The 23,086-nt window shown below is 39.3% G+C and overlaps 1 protein-coding gene across 2 annotated transcripts; it reads right to left on the bottom strand.

Annotated features, from left to right (window-relative positions):
- Positions 1–1,662: 1,662 nt before the first annotated feature.
- Positions 1,663–19,480, bottom strand: LOC121520671 (acyl-coenzyme A thioesterase 11-like). 2 transcript variants are annotated; one of them, XM_041804234.1, is made up of 17 exons: positions 19,418–19,480; positions 16,609–16,815; positions 16,405–16,474; positions 16,242–16,302; positions 15,861–15,965; positions 15,564–15,699; positions 14,129–14,220; positions 13,801–13,862; positions 12,381–12,500; positions 11,218–11,356; positions 8,372–8,427; positions 6,681–6,747; positions 6,429–6,512; positions 6,192–6,325; positions 4,824–4,991; positions 4,603–4,729; positions 1,663–4,039 (listed from the first exon to the last, which is right to left on the bottom strand). In XM_041804234.1, the coding sequence occupies exons 2-17, from the start codon at positions 16,805–16,807 to the stop codon at positions 3,800–3,802; spliced, it is 1,860 nt and encodes a 619-aa protein (XP_041660168.1). In that variant the 5' UTR covers positions 16,808–16,815; positions 19,418–19,480; the 3' UTR covers positions 1,663–3,799. The 2 variants fall into 2 exon arrangements, with proteins under 2 accessions (XP_041660168.1, XP_041660167.1); XM_041804233.1 differs by lacking the exon at positions 19,418–19,480 and adding an exon at positions 19,244–19,366.
- Between the last annotated feature and the right edge of the window lie 3,606 nt (positions 19,481–23,086).

Genomic DNA, 23,086 nt, shown 5'->3' with positions numbered 1-23,086 from the left:
CTGTCCCGGCGTGAATGAACGGTTTTGCCCGTTGGGCCTCTCTCAGTAGAGCCACCCTGGTGCTGTACCGCAGGCATTTGAAGATTAGAATACGGGGATGTCCGCTGCGGTTTTCACCGTATAACCTGTGGCCGCGTACCAGCTCCATTGGAGTATCCTTGAGGGCAGGTATCCAGAGTGGGATATAGCTGGAAAGAAATTGCAGTATATTGCTGCCCTCTGCTTCTTCCTTTAGCCCGCTGATTCGGATATTATTTTGTCTTCATCAGCCAACTTCAGGGTGAGTTTTTCAATGTGATGCAAACACTCAGTCAGCAATGAATGGGAACTTTGTTGCTCTTTTGGCAGCGTGTTGGTTAAGGAGATGCAGTTATCTATTTTTTTAACATTTAAGAGATGATTCTTAAATGATTTTAAAGGTATTCCTGGACAAACATTGAACTTCGTTAAAACATTCATCCATCCATCCATTTTCTTTCGCTTATCCAGGGCCGGGTCACAGTGGCAGCAGGCTATCAAGTCTACCCACACATCTTACCTTCCCCAGCAATGTTTTCCAGCTCTTCCTGTGGGATTCCGAGGCATTCCCAGGTCAGACGAGATAATCCTTCCAGCGAGCACCAGGTCTACCTCAGGGTCTCCTTCCAGTTGGATGTGTGTGGATCAGATGCTGAACCACCTCAACTGGATCCTTCGAATTTTGATTTTAATCTACAGTAGAATGTATCCTCTCCATATTATAATAATTGACCAAAGTGTGATATCTGCCTAACTCTACTCTCCTAACGCTGCTGATTCATTGTGCCTTATTGCCTATATCCTCAGCCAATCAGAGTGCTTGTTGCATTCCATAATCACTACATGCCTAAGTTATCGATTAACTATTATCTATTTAGTCACTTTATTTGTTATGAAGTCCTTGTTGTGACCTTTCTTTTATTAAAAAAACATACTACACAGCTAGTAGAACTTACTGTTAGAGTATAAATAAAAAAAATCTTATGTTTGCCAAAATATGTTTTTCTGAAAACCTTATAATATGAATAAATCAGTTATGCTATGAGGCTAACAATATCATTTCTGATGACAGTGCTATGTTCATCCATCCATTTTCTATACCGCTTATCTCGTTGGGGGTTGAGGGGGGCTGGAGCTTATCCCACCTGGCATTGGGCGAGAGGCGGGGTACACCCTGGACTTGTTGCCTGTCAATCACAGGGCTGACATATAGAGACAGACAACCAGGCATGCTTACATTCACACCAGTTTCAATAATTTATTTTTAAATGACTCAGTTATATCACTGATTGCAGGTTTTTATGTCTTTAACTGAAGGGTACCAACCTTCTCTTACTGAGCTGATCCTAGTTGGAAGTCAGGGTATGAAACAGAGATCATGTACCTACCATATATTACACACTACAAGGCTCAGCAGTAAAACACTGACATGAGTGATTTTTTTTTATTGGATCCAGACTGAAAAAAGCTGTTCAAACTGATGTGATATTTCTCGTGCAATTCAAAATCACAATCAGATTTTGAGGTACAATGGCATAAGGTAGTTGTGCTTTATATTAAATTGTGTAATCCATAAGTCTTCTAGTTTCAGTCAAATATAGCAAACACATTTTGTAAAAACAAAACCATTTTATTAAAGTCCTATGAAAACATTACATGTAAAATCATTTTTTAAAAAGGTGTTGCTTTGTGCAAATAACAGTCAGAAAGTAGTTATTTCTTTCAGAAGGTAATTCAGCTGTTTCCCTAAAAAAACCACTACACCACAGTAAAATAAAACGTACACATCTCACTTTTAATGATTTTTTGTGTCCAGTACTAGATTTGAATAAGCTATTTACCTAAAAGCCTCTTTGAACTTTACCACTAATATTTGGAAAAAAATCCCCAAAACAACAAAAAAGGATGTTTCATGAAGCATTCACAAATGTAAGTGAAAAAAACATTCAAAACAAAAACTTGTTCAAAAACAGATTTTTTTAAGTGATTACAGGTGAGGATAAAATTATTAGCCCCCCTTGATGAAAATTTCAGTTTTCCCAAATGCTTTTAAACAGAGCAATAAAGTTTCATCACAGCGTTTCCTAGTTTTTATTTTGATTGATGCATTATTTTACTTTGCACACAGATACAAAATAATTTTACAAAAAACAAATAGAACCAGGGTCTAAATTATTACCCTCCCTGATGCTAATAGTCAGTTGTGTCTACTTGCTGGGTAACAGCCTGCACTCGTTTGTTGCAGTTTTCATCAAGTCTCTGACACGTCTCCTGAGGAATCCCAGCACATTCTTCTTTGGCAAATCTTTCCAGCTGCTCCAGATTTGATGGCCTTCTGGCATGGACCTTGGTCTTCAGTTTACCCCATTTTCATGTTGGAAGACAAAGCAATGACCCAGACCCAGATTTGCTACTTACTGCTTCTTTCAGAATCTTCACGTATCCTTCTTTCTTCATGACCCTTCCACCTTTACATGATTCCCAATTCCAGATGCACTGAAGAATCCCCACAGCATAATCCTCCCACCACCGTGTTTCACTGTGGGGACGGGGATCTTTGGGTGACACTCCTCTCCTTTCTTCCTCCAAACATAAGCAGTGTCTCTCTCTAGCCAAAGAGCTCTAGTTTAGTTTCATCTGACCAAAGGACATGCTTCCAGAATTCAGAATCCTTCTCCATGTTGTCCTTAGCAGACTTCAGTCTGGCTTGAAGGTGTCTCTTCTGCAGAAATAGACTTTTCCTTGGTCTATTCCTGTGCAGGGACTGTGCAGACTGTGTGCTTCTCTTTGAATTTCTTGATTATACTTCTCACTCCAGTTCTTGACTCTTGGAAACGCTGTGATGACTTTCTATATCTTTCTCCTGCTTTGCGAGCATCAACAATTTTTTTTCTCAAGTCTAAACTGATTTCTTTGATTTTTGCCATGATGCTTTCTTAGTGACAGCTCAAACCCTCAGTTTTTATCCTGTGTGTAAATTTGAAGATAACCCTCAGTTTTAACTTGATTTACAAGCTTTGAACATAACAACAATAAAACACACCATTGCACAACAGTGGTTTGGCTATGGCTCGGCTATGGCTCAACCAAAAGGTCACTTCTAAAGGTGGCTAATAATTTAGAACCTGGTAGTTTTTGGTTTTTATGAAATAATTTTGTTTCTTTGTGCAAAGCAAAATAATGTAGGCATCCAAAATAAAACAGGGATGTCTGGGAAAGCTGTTAAAATTCCTTGCTCTGTTTAACAGCACTTGGGGAAAACGGAAATTTTCATAGTGGGGCTAATAACTTTGTCCTCATTGGTATATCGCTGAACTTTGTGGGTATCGTACCTTCAATGTTGACTGACAGAGGGTCATGGAACTCTCAAGTACTGTGCGATTATGGGCTTTCCCAGACAAAAGATGACCAATTGTGGTTATAAAAGGTTGGTCCACCATCAACAGATTACACATATCATATTTGATGTCATGAGATTCATGTTGCACAGAGTAGCACGCCAAAATGCTTAAAATGCCCAGTCTATAGGAGGCTTAAGTGGCAATAATACTGCATTGTTTCAAATATATTAGAGCATGGACTTTCTCATCACAAATTTAATGTAATCTTAAAAACTTTGGCCGTATTATAAAAAACAATCATTCTTCTCTATTAAAATATTTAACAACAGTACCATGGGAAAATTTTAACGTGTCATCCTGTGATTTTTGGCTGAATTGTACCATGTAGTTAAACTCCACTCCCACCTCTTTGTTGTAAACTGTGCTAGAAAGTTCTGCTATCACAGCTGGGTGCTACAAAGGACTGAAGACAGTCTGTCAGCCTCACTGTCAAAGGTGGGACTGTCTGTGTTTGAGTCCTGGTTCTGGCCTGTTTGCATCGAGTTGGTGGACTGAAGTCTATTCTTGGTCAGGTACCAGCTGCAGGAGCAGAAGGTGTGGTAGAAAGATGAGGAGAGGCCGGCAATGTCTGTGGAGATGTATGGAAGCACCTCTGGAGAGGCCTGGTTATAGTAACTGATCTGAGAAAAAAAAACAGACAAGTTTTCTGGAGAGATATGTTGGGGCTTGTTAAATACGTGTATTTTAATGAATTACTTCTGCATAAAATTTATCTGTTGGGGGGGGGGGGGGGGGCAAGCTGTACTTCCCTTTTTGTTTCCAGGACAAAAAAATCCCTAAAGCATCTTCACTGTTTCTGTTTCCCTTACGCTGAAGCGGCATTTGTGTCAAAAGACATCTGCACCCACACAACTTTAGTCCATTCTAGTCTAATACTTACACTTAACAAACACTGCATTCAGTTCAGTTAATTATAACAATGAAACAAGAAAGGACAACTGGATATGACTATCACATCCTCCTCTACCATACGCAACAGCTCTATGGAGCAGCTGACAGCCTCCGAATGATTTAACTCCTCGGTTAATCTGTCAAATACATATAGTTTTTGGTTAACCTGACCTCTGGGTATAATGTACAATGGTAAGTAATGAGCTGCTGGAAGGCAGGAAGTGGAAGCCTTTGATTATAAAGTTATTAAAAACACCTTTATTGATCAGTAAAATTAAGAATTTTGTCTTACTAGCGACATGTTGTTTTCTGTCTCCAGTATGGTAAATCCAGCACACAGAACCTCTCCTCTGTGATAGCCTTCAGTAGGAGGATGAGTTGGCAGAGACACTGATCGCAGGGCAATGACATATGGATCTCTGAGGAAGAAAATAAAGAAAGCATTGATGGTTATTCTTGCAGCATTGAGCCACAATCCTTCTGACCTATCAGCCAGTCGGTCACTGAACTGACCCTTTGCCACACGGCTTCCTCTTGGAGGCCAACAAGATGAAGTCCTGAAGAACTCCTTCTGCCTGGCGTGCTGAATTAGAGGAACCTACTCCACCATGATGCACCGATGGAGTCACCACACGATACAGGAAGTCATCATCGTCAACCGGGTAAATCAGCTCACAGTGGCTGATTTAAAAAGGAGGGAGGGAAAAAAGAGACAGCACTGATGAGGGTGTTGACATGAAGTTATTCAGCTAATTTAAGGTAAAATGACAGGATGTTTGCTGTGAGAGAAATATTTCCACATCTGTTAAATACACTACTTTCTCATGTCATTTTGATTAACTACCTCAAATAAAAAATCAATTTTGTTCTTGTCTTAAACAATAAATCTTTCTACATTGTGTTCCAAATTATTATGCAAATATGGCTCCAATTAAACAAACACTGGATTTTAAGTTTTTTATTCTGTTCAAATCTGTTCACCACGATGGTTCAGATGGTTCAGATGGGCTCAGGCTTCGAGATAGGGTGAGGAGTTCAGACATCCAGATGGAACCTTTGCATCAGAAGGAGCCAGTTGAAGTAGTTCAGGCATCTGATCTGGATGCCTCCCTTTAGAGGTTTTCAGTTTTTCTGGGAGGAGAACTCTAGGAAGACCCAGAACACGCTGGGGGGGATTGTATATCTTGTCTAGTCTTGTTGGAAAGTGTCGCTGGGGAGAAGAATGTCTGGGTTGGCTTGCTCAATCTGCTACCACTGCGACTCAGCCCCGGATAAGCGACATGAAGAAGATGGATGGCATTCAGATGCTGGGGTCAGTTTTAGCAGAAACAACATGAAAGCATGGATCCATCCTGCCTTGTATCAATGGTTCAGGCTGCTGGTGGTGTAATGGTATGAGGGATATTTTTCAAGTGAGCATCATTTAAATGCCACAGCCTATCTGAGTATTGCTGCTGACCACGTCCATCCTGTTATGACCACAGTGTACCCATCTTCTGATGGCTTGTTCCTGCAGGATAATGCACCATGTCACAAATCATCTCATACTGGTTTCTTGAACATGACAGCGAGTTCACTGTACACACAGTCACCAGATCTTGGTTGAATGTGGTGAAACAGGAGATTCATATCATGGATGTGCAGCTGACAAATCTGCAGCAACTGTGTGATGCTATCATCAATATGGACCAAAATCTCTGAGGAATGTTTACAACTCCTTGTTGAAACTCTCTCATGAAGAATTAAGGCAAAAGGGTGTTCAATCGGTACTAGCAAGGCGTACCTAATAAAGTGGCTGGTGAGTGTATTTTGACATTCATTGGAGCAATGCAGGCAGTCAAACTTAAATAAAGTGTTTGTGTATGTATCTGAAATCATTACTGATAATGTGAGTCCCAGCTGGGTCTGTTACTCAGCTCAGCCAGCAGACAGAACGCTCTGTTTGCAGGAACATCAACCTCTGCTTCCACTCGAAAACTCAACATGGACTTCTGCTCCAGGGTGTACAGACGAACCTGAGAACAGAGCAGAATTCAGTTCCTCGCATAGCAGAACAGGACAAACCACTTTCACATTGAAAACAAAGTTTACATCTTTAACAGAGAGAACAATAGATACCTTGTCTTTCTCAGAGCTGAGGCGCCAGGTTTTCTTTGCTGCCAACATCTTCAGAGCTGAGACGTTGTTGTAGCTCAAATACACCTTTAAAAATCACCCAAATACACACATATATTAAATATATGCATTAACTAAAGTCAAACGAAGTCCAGCACAATGTACACACCTGTACCTCTCCAGACATGCCTAACTGGACTAAAACCAGCTGTCAGTGCTTTGCTAACAGCACATGTTCATATACGTTTCTGTCACCTGGTTTCTTGGATCCCAGGGAACAGACAGTGGAACTTCACTCTGCTTACGGGAAATGATGTACTTCCTAAAACAAGAGAAGAGCACTGTTTACTGTGCCATGCATTTCTTCAGCTGTTATACCAGTTTTTACACACTGCAGAGATTTGTAGATGCTCTCATTGTTGTCTATGTGCTCTTGTTAGAGAAGTTTGATCCCTGTTGACACTGTATCTCTTCAAACGTACAGTGCTGCAAATATTGTTTGCCCCCTTTCCTCATGTCTTACTTTTTTGCAAATTGTGACACCTAAATGTTTCAGATCATAAAACATTTTAAAATTGTTCAAATATAACCCAAGTGAATAGAAAATGCTGTTTAAAAATTATGATTTTATTAATAAGGGAAAAGGCCCCTCAAACCTACTTGCATCTCCTTGCTAAATAATTAATTAACTGTGATTAACCACATTTATTTGGAAAGCTGACCTCAATTTCACTAGCCACACGCAGACCTGATAACTGCCCGACCCAATGAATTAAGAAATCCCTTAAATCTGACAAAGTGAAGTAGCCTAAAAGATCTCAAAAGCAACACATCATGGCACCATCGAAAGAAATTCTCGTTAGAGCCATTAGCCACAAGCGGAGAAAACTGGCCTACCAAAATGACTCCAGCAGCGTATCGACAACTCATCCAAGAGGTCACAAAAGAACCCACAACAACATCTAAAGACCTGCAGGTCTCACTGGCCTCAGTTAAGGTCAGTATTCATGAGTCAACAATAAGAAAGAGACTAGGCAAAAATGGCATCCATGGGAGAGTTCCAAGGCCAAAGCAACTGCCAACACAAAGGCTCATCTCACATTTACCAAAAAATCTTGATGATCCTTGAGACTTGTGGGAAAATATTTTGTGGACTGACGAGACAAAAGTGGTGGTGGTAGTGTGATGGTCTGCAGCTGCTTTGCTGCTTCAGGACCTGGACCACTTGCTGTAGTTCATGGAACCATAAATTCTGCCTCTACCAGAAAATCCTGGAGGAGAATGTCCCGCAATTAGTTCATGACCCCCAGATCAAGAGCATTTGGGTTATGCAGCAGGACAATGATCAAAAACACAGCAGCAAGTCCATCTCTTAAAAGCTGATTGATCCTGATCAGACTGATTGATCCTGATCAGACTGATTGATCCTGATCAGACTGACTGATCTGATCAGACTGATTGAAAGCACAAAATAAAGGTTTTGGAGTGGTAAAGTCAAAGTCTGGACTCAAATCCATTTTGAGTTGCTGTGGCATGACCTTAAACAGGCCATTCATGCTGGAAAAGCCTCCAATGTGGCTGAATTGAAAAAAATCTGCAAAGAAGAGTGGGTCAAAATTCACCCACAATGATGTGAAAGACTCACTGCCAGGTATCACAAATACTTACTGACAGTCATCGCCACCAAAGGTGGCACAACCAGTCATTAGGTTTAGGGGGCAAGGACTTTTTCGCATAGGGTCAGGTAGGTTTGGATGGCCTTTTTCCCTGAATGAATGAAATCGTCATTTAAAAACTGAATTTTGCATTTACTCAGGTTTTCTTTGTCTAATGTCATTTTCTTAATCATCTGAAACACTCAAGTGTGACAAATATGCAAAAAATATTCTGAACACTGTGCTGTGCTGAATTGAAAATACTCTAAAAGCAACAAAAAGTCAAGTCACCTGTCCAACCGGATCTTCTTCCTGGCTATGGCTTCTTGAAACCTTCTTTCCCCTTCCTGTGGATGACAACAAAGAGAGGGGCCTTTAAAAAATAGACTCAGTTAAGAGTCAGACAAGGAAAGTTTCTGTGAGGCAAATTCATCGTATTAAGAGAGCAGCTGTAAAAAATAAATTGATGAGTAGTAAACAGGAAAGTGAAGCTGCTGGTGCCTCTGAAGTCCCAAGAACCTCTGAATGCAGGATCCTCCAGAGGCTTGCTGATGTGTAAAGCTGTATTTCAGCCTCCCTAAACCAATTTCCACAAGAAGAAATGATTGCAATGGGCTCAGAAATACACAAAGACTCCTTTTCAAACAGTTTTTCACTGATAAATGCTGTGCTACACTGGATGGTCCAGATGGATGGAGTTCTGGATGGTTGGTGGATGTCCACCATGTCCCAACAAGGCTGCAATGTCAGCAAGGAGGTGGTGGAGTCATGTTTTGGGCTGGAAGTATAGTGAATCATAAGTGAGTTGGTAGGCCCCTTTAAGATGCCTGAAGGATGACCTCAACAAAACATGCGGAGAAGGCAGAAAGGGTTTATGATAGTTTAGTTTTGTGGAAAACACCAATAAAACAGAATTAATTAAGCTATGATCAAAATAATCAACCTTTGGTAATGACAGTTTTTTTTAATAATAGACACATAAAAATTTAAAATATTAGATTTATTATTGCAACAAGGAATATGATCATTAAAAGGAATGATCAATTTTTGTGTTTTTTTTTCAGATAAAGGTTAGTTTTTCTAAAAACAATAGTCTGTGGTAGTTTTGGTATAATATTGTTGATGCTTAATTGTAACTCATGATAATATCAGTAACTAATGTCAATGACAGTTTTTAAGGAAAGAAAATCTGTTTCATCTTAAATCTTTATCAGGAGTTCAGACCAGAAAATTCATCACCACTCTGGTTTACTACAAGGGCACAAAACTGTTTAAAGAGAACGGCATTTTATAGATTATACCACATAATTTTGTTCTGGGAGTAAACAAGATTGATGCGTTAAACTTTAAAATATACAACATTTCATTTATTTGTTTTAAAATTATACAGATATACAGCACATCCAGAGTCGGAGGTGAAATAATGGTTTATTAACCGGAATCGAGGAGCAAAGTTCAATTAACCGCGATTATGATTTCTGCCATAATCACCCAGCCCTACTTCAAATTATAACAGGCCTTCTAAGAGCGGTAAAATGCTGTTTTTGTGGCTCTCTAGTATTTATTTAATGCTATCCCTCTATCAATCAGAGAGCAAGTGTTTGGCACCATTCAAAGACATGACATCCCCGACCAAATTCAGCCTTGTGCCAGAAACAATAAAAATCACAACTATTTGAACAGTTACTCCTGACTCCCCCTCGTTTAAACTCTTCTGTTTACTGCATTTATACTGAAAAACTTCTGGTTGATGTTGTTCGAAACCCTGCCACCAACAAAACCTCACCTATGCAGGTCTAAAGTCTGGGTGAGGTGTGCTCATTGTTCTAGTTTATCATTTACACATCTGAACCCTGGATTATCAAATATGTAAATCTCTCTGTGGATTTTGGACTGGGTTGTTTGCATTCGTTTTTGTGCATAGGTACACTGGTCAGACAATTACATAATGCATTTTTTTAAATTCATAATATCCAGTATTTATATTTTCAGATATTGTTTTTGCTACAGGCCAAGGTTGAAAATTAAAACCCATACTTAAAAATAGCTTGATTTCTTCTACAAAAGCAACTCCAATCAATAAAACAACTGACACAGGCAGATCAACAGACGCAAACATGCCAGACTATGCAATCATTAGTGACACAAGGCTGTTCTTTACAAGGGATTGTGGTGATTGAGGTCTTTCCTTTGATATTCCAGCCAATCGTTGAGTAAAGGTTTATATGTGTGATCTTTGGTCCACCACACCCTCAGATCTCTCCAGTCTCATCTCTGGAAAACTTGTGTCAGAGCTTCATTTTACAACTTCACATCCCTCAAGAGCCGATACACTTTTAGCCCCCCACATTGAGAACCGCTGGCTGCAGAAGAGTCATCAGACAACCCTCAATGTTTTGTTTCTTTTTTTAAGGTATAAGGTTTTGTACATTTTTTTTAAGGTTATTCCCAAACCATGAACTGCTGCTCCTAAAATTTTCAGATGAAGTCATACTTATGAAACCAAAAACAAGCAGCACATATTGAGACTCAAATTCATCATACATCAGCTGCTTTGCTGGAGTTCCACAGGGCTCTATTTTAGGGTCAGTTTTATTTGGACGCTGTATTAATGATCTTCAAATGTTTGTCAAAAAGACAATCAAAATCTGAACAGGAAACGGTTTCATTCGCATCACACAACAGGAATGAAACGCTATTAAAAAATTACCCTGTTCATTGTGCATTGCAACTGTCTCATCATCTGCAGGTTGTAGATGTGCAAACTCTATATGACAAGGACAGATGGTACTAAAAGAGTAGCACAGCTGCACAGAAACTGCCCTGGTGGACACTGCCAAATAAAATGGTCACACATGAGGACAGTTTAATCCTTTTTCCCCTTTAGAAGATTTAAAAAACAAACTGGTCTTGTATACGGAGGTGATTTATATTCCGGATTTTATGGTACGTGGGATTAATCAATTCCAAAACCTGTCATTAATTGAATTATTCTTTTAATCGATTGACAGCATTAATTTAAACCAGCCTGATCAGATTATTACCATTTCTTGATTGTTTCCAGTTTTAGGATTAATGTGATCATTTAAACAAACCTATGTTCCTACAGCGAGTGTCTTTTCTATCAGCTAACTCACCAGAGGTTCAGGTCGTATCCGTGGTAATGTGCGTGGCTTCCCGTGGTCATCAAGGACCTCAAAAGTCATGAATGCAGAGTTTATGTGCCGGTTTGGTCCCTCTTCCTGGTAAGCTTCTGCACGCACTCCCACCTCAATGCTGGATCAAAAGAAAAAAAAAACATCAAATACTCCTTTCCATTCTTTCTTAAACATTTATTTTTTTGATGAACCTTTTCAATATCGATCTGTTTTTATTATGTTTCCTCCATACATGTCAGTCAACTTGGGCCTAAAATGATCAGACTGGAGCTAACAATGGATTTTGGCTGGACGTCCTTCACCACTTTAATTTTTACTTAACAAGCAGCTACTCACCAAATTGAAAGAAAAATGTCTACTTTACCAATTTCATATTTTTTATTTTTCCTCACACTCCCCTCTTATCAACTAATGGCACTGCTTTCTATAATGTAACAATAATTGTACAAAATTTGGGGTATAGTGCCTTTAAAAAGTATTCACCCCAGTATCTAGTAGATCAAACTCTGGCTCTAATCACAGCTCTGAGTCTGTGTGGATAGGTCTCAATCAGGCTTGAACATCTAGGCACTGAAATTGACTGCCCAAGCTGAGGATGGCCTGATCTAGGCGAATTTACACCTGTGCCATATTCCTTCATTTCTTGAGGATGGATTAACTTTTCTCCGAGTTGTTTGGCATGCTCTTTTGTCCTCATGGTGTAATGGTAGCCAGGAATACTGGTTAACCAGTGACTGGACCTTCCAGACACAGGTGTCTTAATAGTACAATCACTTGAGACACATTCACTGCACTCGGGTGATCCACATTTCACTAATGGTGAGACTACTAGCACCAGTTGGCTGGACCTCTGTTGAATTAGGTCGGTCACTTTAAAGTGAGTAAATATTTATGCAGTTACTTATTTTATATTACATATTTAATTCAATCAACATTACTTTGTAGAAATCTGTTTCACTCTGACATAAAAAATTGTTTTTTTTGTACTTTTTTGTAGGAAAAAAAAAAAGCCAAACCATGACTGATTGATAAAATCATTAAAGGGGTAAAACATCCAGGGGGTGAAGTTCATAGGCGCTGCAACTGTAGTAGAATCTAAAATTTCCTTTCCTACCCCTGCTGTTCACTCTGAACACACCAACCTGGTTTTGAAGGCGTTGTTGACTATAGCTCTTAGAAGCAGTCTGTCTCCAACCTGAGAGGGTCCTCTAAAGGTGAACATGTCGATGGTCCGCAGAGTTGGGTGAGCCTGACACAGGCGACTGCATAAGAAAGGGAAGGCAAGAAGACAAATTATAGATATTTTTGGGCACTATTACTCCTATTTAATGAGGTACTTGGCAACAGTAGCGGCTTTAGCCTTCAGTGATTCAGTAAGCATTGCCCCTTTAGACATGAGGCGATTGGAAAAGCTAGGCTAACCAGAGTAACAGATGGGTACAGCTGCTAATTTAGCGAGTTTAAGGCAAAAATTGGCCAGAAAACAATGCTGGCTCAACTGCGATATTAGAAAGTTTTTTATTGTTTAATTTTTCACACAGAAAGCCTCTGGTACTATTCTGTAATCGGCTACTGCCATGCCCTTTTCCCCCTAAGTGTGTCTGATCAGCTGTTTGACTCTGTGGGTTTCATCAAAGGAAACAACAACAAAGGTAAAACAACATTAAAATAACCAATTCAACTCAAGTGACGATGACATGCCATCTACTGTGGACACAAGATGATACTTTTATGACCCGGATCACACCAAGGAGTAACCCCTGCAGACGGAGACTCAGTGGGAACAAAGATCCCCAGTTACCTGCTAGTGCAGGTGTGCAGACTGGGAACCCATGCCCACGATCACAGAGCTAATGTTAATGCTATAACAAGTGAAACTTTACAACACTTCTTTAGGACACTGTTAATCAAACAGAGTGACTCACAGACACCTGCAGCCTGCATCATTACCCATCAAGAGTTCCCTGCCTTATTGAATGCTGTTTTTTATGGACATTCTTCAGCTTTCCAGAACTAAATTGGAAAAACTGACCCTGATCAAAAGAGCTGAATGGAAATTTGCCATCCAGGTAACAGAGGTCCCCAAAACATGCCTGTGAAGTCTTTTGTTGAAAAAACACTCCAGTATTTGATTTTTGTATGTCCAAAAAAAACCCCTCTGTTTCAGCCCTGCTCAGAACGAACTGTTTCTGTGTCTGTAGCTTTAAATGTTAATGAGCAGTTTGACTCCACCCCTGACCATGCCCCTCTCAGGAAATGGATGTGGGGAGGGTCAACCAAACCTGGTGGCGCTAACTCCTAACATGACCTCATCAGGGGAAAATCTGAGTACTTGTTTCAGCACACATTTTCTGAAAGGTGGAGAAAGAGGGGGGGTGGATTTTTCTGGTACTTGAGGGGATTGAGGACAGGCCAGGGGCTCATTCTTTGGTTAGCAAGTATGAAAAAGTGATTTCTGCAAAATATGTCCCCTTTAATACAGGTGTGTATCTATATACCTGTGAGTGAAATGTGTTACCCTGCTATTTTTTGTGACAAATACTTAAAAATGTTTGTTTTTACCTGGCAGCAATTGTAGCTACGTTCACCATCCAGGCCATGATCTGTCCTCCAAAGGTGTTCACCTGGTAATTTAACAAAGACAAGAAGCCGTCAACCTACTGTTCGACACTAAAATAAAAAAATAATAATAATTTTAAAAAAAAGCGCATGAACTCTGATTGCCAGAGTGCATCCAAATTTTAGTGGTTAAAAACTAGAAAAATGCAAAGCTACATGCAGCCAGTATGGCTGGAGTACTTCTCAAATGTATCAGCAAGTGATTAAGACCTGAAAAGATATTTGAGATTTTCAGATTTTTATTGAGATAAAGAAACAAAGAAAGAATAACCTGATGATTAGCATGTGGGGGAAGAACCAGTTCAACACTCTCCACCTTTGTCTTCTCTGCTGCCACTGCATCACATTCTGCAGCACTGTCAGCTAAAACACACAAAGACAATTAAAACAACATGTACAAGTTTGAACTGTTGTTTTGCTTCTATTGTAGAAACCTACATATATCCTACTTTTATAACTTAGCATGGCTGTATGTCTGTGTTGATTTGCATGCCACACCGTTGTACTTGATACTTCTCAGAAGACTCCTTGGGTTTACTGGTTCGAAACTGGTGCCATGATAAATCATAAATACGTAAAGATTTTCTTTAAATTTAAAATTAATGCACCGATGCATCATTTGGGGACTTTTGCGTTCCAGCTACCTTGTAAGTCAGATTACACGTCAAGTCACACCTACGCATTCACACCCTTTCACTTCTTTCACTCCACATTCACACACTAATGGCATGGAAAATTAGCCATCAGTATTAGCGAATCCCATTCATACACATCCATACCCAAGTGCGTCTAACACAGGATGCATCAACATGTCACTGCAGGAGCTGGGGAACAAACCCATAACCTTCTGATTGTGGGACGACCAAGTCGCCCTAATTGTCTTGGCTAGTTGGGATCATTTCAACAATGGAAACGTTTTACAAAACTCTGGCTGTAGTAACACTGGCTGTAGTTTTCCAGTCTACAGTTTTATTTTGTAAAATTGTATAATTCATGTTTGCTTGTTTTTTACAAATGATGACCACAGAATCTGCAATGTGAGTCAAATAATTACAGAGCTTTAACTTTTACTGAAGTAAATTTTAACCAGAGTAACTGTGCTTTTACTTGACTACCACAGCAGTGTACTTTTCCAGTCCTGTTCAGAACCCATCAGCAATCATTGTCTTTCATCATCTAATAAATGCGGGACATCTCTGGAAAAGGGGGACATTTCTATTTAGTTGGAGGGAAATTTACTAAGAGTTTCTGCAGCCAGCTTGAAGTGGACACTTGAAGTGTTGCAATTTTTTGCACTTCCACATTGGCTTCACTTTTCAGGACTGGAGGTTGCCGCTTGATCTGCACCGCTGCTCTGAGTGCTTCTGTTTTTCTGCGGGTTTGCTTGCGAGCTCTGAGCAAAGGATTTGATTGGCCGAGTAGCGTTACATGGGACAATTTCTACCCTAAAATCAAGAAAGTCGTGCTGTTTAAAAACAGAGTCACACCTGAAAGCAGTGAGTTTGTTGATTAAAGGGAAGCCGGCCTTACTGGCTTGTGTGGACCATGACCCCAGCTGTAATTTGGGGCCCAGCCTACTAACAGCCGACAACATTTAGGGCGAAACATAGGTTGTGACTGTCATAAATTCCACCCAGGGGTTGGCAGGGGTTAATATAAAGCCCTGTGTATATATAAGGGAAGATATAACAGGTTTGTGAACCTACCCTGTTGGATAGACCCATGTGAAAGAAGATCTTTGATGATGTCGTCGTGCACCATTCGTACCCGCCGTCTCTCTGCTGCCACACTGTATTCAACCTGCTCTCTCTGAGTGTGAGGCACAATGGGCTTCAAGATGACCTGGAAGCCATGGAAAAGAGAGAGAGAGAGAGGTGAATTTGTAATTGAATAGCCCTGGTATAGACTGTTTAATTTTAGGACAAGCCTTTCTTTCCATTAGTAAAATATAGCTCTGACTTGGGATTAGAGATTATCACCTCTAAATGAAGCACATTACTTACCTTCTGTCCCGTGTTTGTTCGCTGAGTAACAAAGGTTGCATAGGCATGGCAAACTCTCCAGTGACGATCAGTGAACAGGTCCTCACAGCTCACCTGTATGCCCACCTGAGACAGAGTACAGCATGGATACATTTTAGTTAAACGCACAACATCTAATTACCCAGTGACGGTAGATAGTATAGCGGTAGAGTTATTTTTATTTTGTTTACAAAATCATCACTCAGAGCAAAATAAAACGCTTTTTAGAGTAAAAACAACCCTGAAATCATTACTCTGTAAGCAGACTAAATTTGACTTCAAATAGGCTGTGACCAAATGTCATATTTTAAGTTAAATTTAATTCAGTTTGAGTAAAATTGACTGTGTGTGTACTAATCTGACCTCCATGCTGGTGTTAAAGGCTCGGTTGACCTTTGCCTTGATATTCACCACCTGACCCACTCTGAAACAGGAGACATTAATAAAGAATAGTGAATGTTGTGTTAACTAACATATACTAGACATATCAACAAAACATTTACAGTGCATACACACTTCCTGTTACCTAATAGTGTGTTCAAAGTGGATGTCGTCCATTGAGGCAGTGACGCAGGGACTCCCAGCATGCCTCTCAGCTGTCCATGTGAAACAAGCAAAAAAGGTAACAAGTCTGGGTGAGTCAGCGATTTCAACACAGTCTGGACAGTGATTTAAAAGTATTTCAACACACAGCATGACTGATCCCTGCACAAAAAAATCTCTTTCACACCCGAAAGGCAGGCAGTAGAGTCAATCCACTTGAGCAGTTGCCCCACACTGAGTTCCTGACGGTGGTTGCTGTGACATGGCATCACTATCTGACTCATTTTCACTTCTGTCGGGTTGGCACTTTCTTCTTCTTCCTCCTCCTCTTCTTCCTCATCATCCTCTCCCTCTTTCTCTGGATCACCAAACTCTCTGGAACTCATGACTGAAGCTGGTGAGGGAAAAAGAGGTAGCACTTTACAATAAATGTAACAAGTATGCAGATAAGTGTTAGTTAAACAGGGAACTAATGAGTATGTAACTGGTAGCTAACTGGGGAAGAATGGATGAGTTCAGCAAAATAGATGAGATCAAAGTGCATTCATGATTATCACATAGATGTATTTTATTTCAAAACATTCCACAGTTTTTTTAACCTATAACCCACTGATGATTACATCGACAACCAACAAAAACTGTGAGTCAGTGTCTTGTTTTAAAATACACCTAAAGTTTTTCAAACAGATTTAACATCTGCAATCTTTTCACAATTAACTAAATTAAAAATAAGTAAATGAATCAATGTAATACAGAGAAACAACTGATCTAAAGCTTCATATCTACTTCTACGTTAAGTTTGACGTCAGTGCAAACCCTCTTGAGTGTGTAGCTCCATCCTTTTGGGAAGGATAGGTAAGCTTTGCATCTCCATGGAAGGGTGCCAAAAAGTAGGAAGGTACGGGTCAGTTATTTGGGACGTTTTACAACTATTGAAGAATAATCAGCTTTGTTGGCCAAGTGTGCTTACATAACAAGGAATTTGAATCCAGCTTTGCTCTCAAAGTACAGGAAATACACATTATACAAAAAAATAAACTGAAAAAAAGTATATATATGTATGTATATATACATACATATATATAAAGTTCTTGTTAGATGTTTTTTCTATTTTACTCAAGTCTGTTGACATTGATTGCATTGTTGCAAGAGAGATGCAAAGGGTGCACGGATGCTGACTAGACATAATCAGAAGTATAAAATACGCAGATTAGCATGAGGAATTTAAGATAATTTTGGATTGTTTATGTTCGTAAAGGCAACAAGCATATGAGGTGAGGCATTATACCAAAGTGAGCTTTCTTACAGTACTTGAGTAGATTTAATAGCTCAGTGCTGATGTGCGTATGAGATGAGGCATTTTACCACAATATGATTTCTTACAGTATTTGAGTAGAGATTAAAGATTAATTGGTGAAAACATGCATATAAGGTGAGGCATTTTACAACACTGGGGTTTCTCATTAACCTGACATGCCAGATGGGTTTGTTTCATACATCTGTCTGGGAAAGCTTCAACAGGAAACGTCTGAGAAAAGGCAGAGGATTTGAAAAAAACTCGGAGTGTGATTGGATGAACGTTCTGTCTATCACATCTCTACAGGCCAGTAAGAGCAACAAAACACGTGAGGTAGCAGTTATCGAGCTGCGTGTGCGCAGCTACTAAGGAATAATGCGAAACATGGCGACTATAGACATGTAAGTACTCGACTTTTGTCGTTTTTGAAAAGAAAACAACTCACTGCTGTTCTTTGTTCTTCTTTTAACAAAGAAATGTTGTCAAGTTCTGATAAAACTGGTGCTTCAGCAATCTCTTCCTCAGTAACTGCACCAGCTCTTGCTGCTGCTTGTTAACGTCATGACTCTGCTGCGCCTGAAAGTGCTTCCCCTCGTCGCTGATTGGTCCTGTCACTTTCTAACCGGGCCCATATGTTTCAGATGGGTGTTTAACAAGATGGATTCGCCAGTGAAAAACAAAGAAACGGGAGTGTCCATCTGCTTTGCAAGGTTAGTTTCTCACAGTATTTGAGAAGAGTTAACAGATTAATTAGTGTGAATGTGCATACGAAGTGAGGCATTTTACTACAAAAATATGAAATAACTAATAAGTTAACATAAGATTGTTTAGGATAGTTTAAATTAGTAAGGGCAACAAGCATATGAGGTAAGATAGATTACCACAGTTAGCTTTCTTACAGTATTGCAGGTACAGAAAAGCTTAAAGAGACAGTGCAGGATATTTCACATTAGGAATATTGACATTATCTTATATAATGGAATTTATAATGGAAATGCAAATAAATCATATCCTGCCATACTAAACGGAACAGCATGCTTTGTGGAAACGACCAATTAGAATTACTATCAGATGTTTTGATCATGAGTAACATGGTGGAGAGTAAATGGTGTAACAACCAACCCTGGTCTCCCCTACTGCAACAACTCCCTTAGTAGGAAGTCATTGTTATCTTCCTCCATAGACTGGACTGTTTGTAGCAGTTCACAGAAACTGACAGCCCAACTAGAATGGTAGTATGATGTTTACGTTTGGCTGAGTATTGTCTGTTACACTAAACGAGGAATTACATAAACACATCATGAATATAAATCTTCAGTGAATCGTTATATGTGCTCATCTGTGCATTAGACACACAGCTCTGAGTTTGGTGGAAAGTATGAGTTACTACAAGTTTTACTAAATCGACAACTTTAAAGACAGCCTGATGAAAGGACTAAGCTTCAAATGTCATTCTCTTTAACGAAACATCTGCATTTGCATTAAAAAGTGACATGAACGACTGATCCAGCGGTTGGTCGCATACCTTTACTGCAAGCTGATAACGTTGCGTCTGCAGACACCTTAAAACCCTCAATCAGGACAATATGGCGTGAGCTACATGCTAAAGCTAAAGCTAACGCCTAGCTGCACGATCAAACACGGATTGGAATAAAAGGTTAGCGCTTTATTTCTTAAGTTAAAAGACAAACCCACTGACCTGACTGACAGCGTCAAACCGTTGGTAAATAAAATGCCACGCCATTACACATTTAGTAGAGAGTTCCTGTATGAACTTTCAAAATAAAAGCATGTATCTGCGTCATTTAACGTTCGTTTCCTGCCTCTTTCTTGGTTCATTTTATAAGCATCAGTCTGGGCAGTTGACTCCAAAGCATCCTTGACCACATGGTGAGAACACTTTCTGTCTTTTCCTGTTTGACTATCCAGCATCTTGAAGTGCTTTAATGTGGACTCTTTCATTTTCAGGGAGCAATGACGAATTTCAAAGAGAATTCACCTTTTTATACCCAAATTTGACTTGGCTCACTGGGCTTCTCTAAGGAGTCAGAAATAATCAAGCAGAAAATTCAAACTCTATAACTATTTTTTTCTGGTCTGGAATGACCGTAAATAACTATAATTTGACATCCTCTGATTTGACTCAAATCAAGAAATTATCATGTGCTTTAATATCTATCTATCTATCTATCTATCTATATATATATAGATATATATATATATCTATATATATATGGATAAATATATATTTTTTTTAACTGTAAATTCGAAAATTACTTTGATGACGATAATAATTATCATATTTTAGCATTAACAATATCATTTTGGTTAAAAGGCTTCTATATAATGATAACCATTACAGAAAAAAATGACTTTGGTAATTACCAATACTGTTAATTTAAAGCAGCTGTGGCATAGACCTGACATTAGGTGGTCTAATAAATTTGTTAAGATCTGTATATTTTGATCATATAGGAGGGTCAAGTTAAAAATTGGTATCTTATTGGATAAAAGTTCCATTTATTTCCAATTTATACCCTGTTTACTTTTGCACACATATGTTTCTGTATATGTCTGACTGACTGAGTGATGCTACTTTCAGAGTCATAACATGCAGAGTTTGGTTTGGTTGTACTGAAAGCCCTTGGTAATGGCTGCCTCTACTGTTGTAAATACCTCAGACCAGGGCTTGACATTAACTTTTTTGCAATGGACAATGTCTCTTTATTAAAACAAGGGCAGAGAGCAACACAGAGCTTTCCGTGAAAAGATGTTTTCGCTCTACTCCCAGTCTGTTTTGGCATGGCTTTCTGATCATCAAGGTGGGCTTGTCTGGTATATACAGGCTCTGCTGTTGTCGCTGTAGGAAAGTGGCAGTTTAATCAGAACTGGACCACTTTCCTTGTTCAAACCAGAGCAGAGAGCCACACTGAAAGCTTGTCTTGTTTTTGTGCGTCTCCTGTAGTGGCGTGTCCCCTCCCTGCACAAAACAGCACAGAATAAAGGGAGGATATTTTCTCCCCATCGTTCTGCCACAGCCAACACCGTAAGACTTCTCCTCAGGGCTGTGGTTGACTCAATGTGTGTGTGTAGGTGCGTGTGTCTCTGTGTATGACTTTAAACCACTCAGATGCAATAAAAGAATAGCTGAAGTAGAGGGGGGATGCCGTTGCTCAGTGCTCCATGCACCATTCAGTCTCCATTCATACAGAGAGATAAAGAGGAGAAAATGTAGCTATATACATTTAAGGAACCAATAACAATAAAATATTAACAAATAAGGACGGTGCCAGGTTGTGTAACATAGCTTTTATCCAAAACATTGTGTCAAATTTAGTCAGTCTTTGAGTTTTATGGTTTATGTTTTGTTCCCATGCTCCATTAGTTTCATTCATTTGGGAAATATTTTGGCAAAGCAGTGGTATGTCTTTTGTTATTATTTATATTTTAATAGAGCTAACAAAATACTACTCACAGTGTATTTTATGTTTAATTAAAAAAAAGCTTACAGCATTCAACATATTAAAATAAATTATAGAACTGGTTGTCTAAAAAATATAGTCTGTTTATTCAGAGAATAAAAGTATTAAGTCCCACAGGTTTTGGAAAAAAACATGCAGTTACATCAATCATAGGTAAAAAAAAAAAAAAAAAACTTAATTTGTCTAATTTAAAAAGCCAAAGTGGTATTGAATGGAGAGCCACTTGGGAGCTGAAAGAGCCAGCTCTTCTTGCTGAACTGAGCTGAATAATTTGGATCTCTGAAAAGAGCTAGAACAGAGACGCTGATTATCAGTTTTGGGGCTGTCAAGAATGATCGCATTGATAACAATTAACTAAGAGCCACAATTAGTGTATCACATTTGTTTCAATCACAATTAATAACATGCTTTATATTATCCCTTTCCACATACTTTGGTTAAGCCACTGCATAGTTGTGGTTATTTCAGAGATAGGAGAGAGATAGAGGAGATAGAGAGATAGAGGTTATGGCCCTACTGCAGCAATATGTGAGCAGATAAAATGGCACATTTTCACACACACATATCCATCAAATCAAAGATTAAGATGTATTTTTCCATACATATAAACAGAATAAAGATTTACGCTGGTTTACACACATTACAGAAAACCACCACAAACTAATGTTACTTAACATTGCTTCACTCCACTGACTAAACTGTGTGATCTTGTCTCCAGCACTGGTGCTATAGCGTCCAGCCGAACAGTTACCTCATTTTGGAGCTGAAAATACAAAACAATACAATAACTTTACTTATCCCCGAAGGGAAATTCATTTGTCTGGAGTCTCATCTGTTTATGGTAGAATTATTTAGGCTAGTTTTATTGCTGATGGTATGAAAGATCTTCTAAATCTTTCTGTCCTGCAGCGAAGAGAGAGGAGCCATTCACCGCTGTTGTTTCTTTGGTCATTTAGGGTGATATGAAGTGGATGATCCATGTTCCCCAGAATGGCCTCCACCTTCTTCATTATGCCTCTCTCCACCTCATCCTCCAATGAGTCCAGCTTGATTCCAACCACAGAGCCAGCTTTTTTCACCAGTTTGTTCAGACGCCTTGCATCCTTGTGTTTTACACTGCCTCCCCAGCAGACTGTAGCATAAAACAGAACACTTGCCACCACAGACTGATAAAACATCTGCAGCATCTTACTGCAGATGTCTATTGACAGGAGTCTTCTCAGGCAAAAGAGGCGGCTCTGCCCCTTTTTGTAGATGAAGTCTACGTTTTTAGACCAGTCCAACTTATTATCCAGGTGTACACCTAAATATTTATACGATGTCACCACCTCCATGTCTACACCACAAGTGTTCACTGGTTGGAGAGCGGGTTTGGATCTGTGGAAATCTATGATCATTTCCTTTGTCTTTGAGGTGTGGAGTAGGAGGCAGTTTTTGTGCCTCCCACTCAACACCTCAAAGTGAGTGAAAAGTGTGTGAAGCTATTATTGGGTTCTGATATAAGAATAATTGTGCTTCTTTTTAACCACTTTTCACCCTGTTTTCAACCCAATTTGCTACTTTTGTGGAACACCTGTTTTCACTTTTAAAAAAAGGCATTTTTGACCCATTTTGCCACTTCTATTTGACACTTACACCTCTTTTTGCTGTATGTTGCCATTTTGCCACTTGTAAACCTATTTTTGCCACTGTAAACTGATTTGTCAACTTTTTCCAGTTTTGCCACTTATAATCCATTTTGCCACTTCTATTTGGCAATTTTATGCAATTTTTCTCTCTTTTTTACCCATTTTTGCCACTTTAAAACAATTTTTGCTGCTTCCTCCTGCTACTTTCAACCCATTTTTAACAAGTCTTGCCCATTTTCGACACTCCTTTAGTCACTT

The sequence above is a fragment of the Cheilinus undulatus genome, linkage group 13, assembly GCF_018320785.1.
Source record: "Cheilinus undulatus linkage group 13, ASM1832078v1, whole genome shotgun sequence".
Taxonomy (NCBI): Eukaryota; Metazoa; Chordata; class Actinopteri; order Labriformes; family Labridae; genus Cheilinus; species Cheilinus undulatus.
This window is presented reverse-complemented; position numbering and strand designations above follow the sequence as displayed.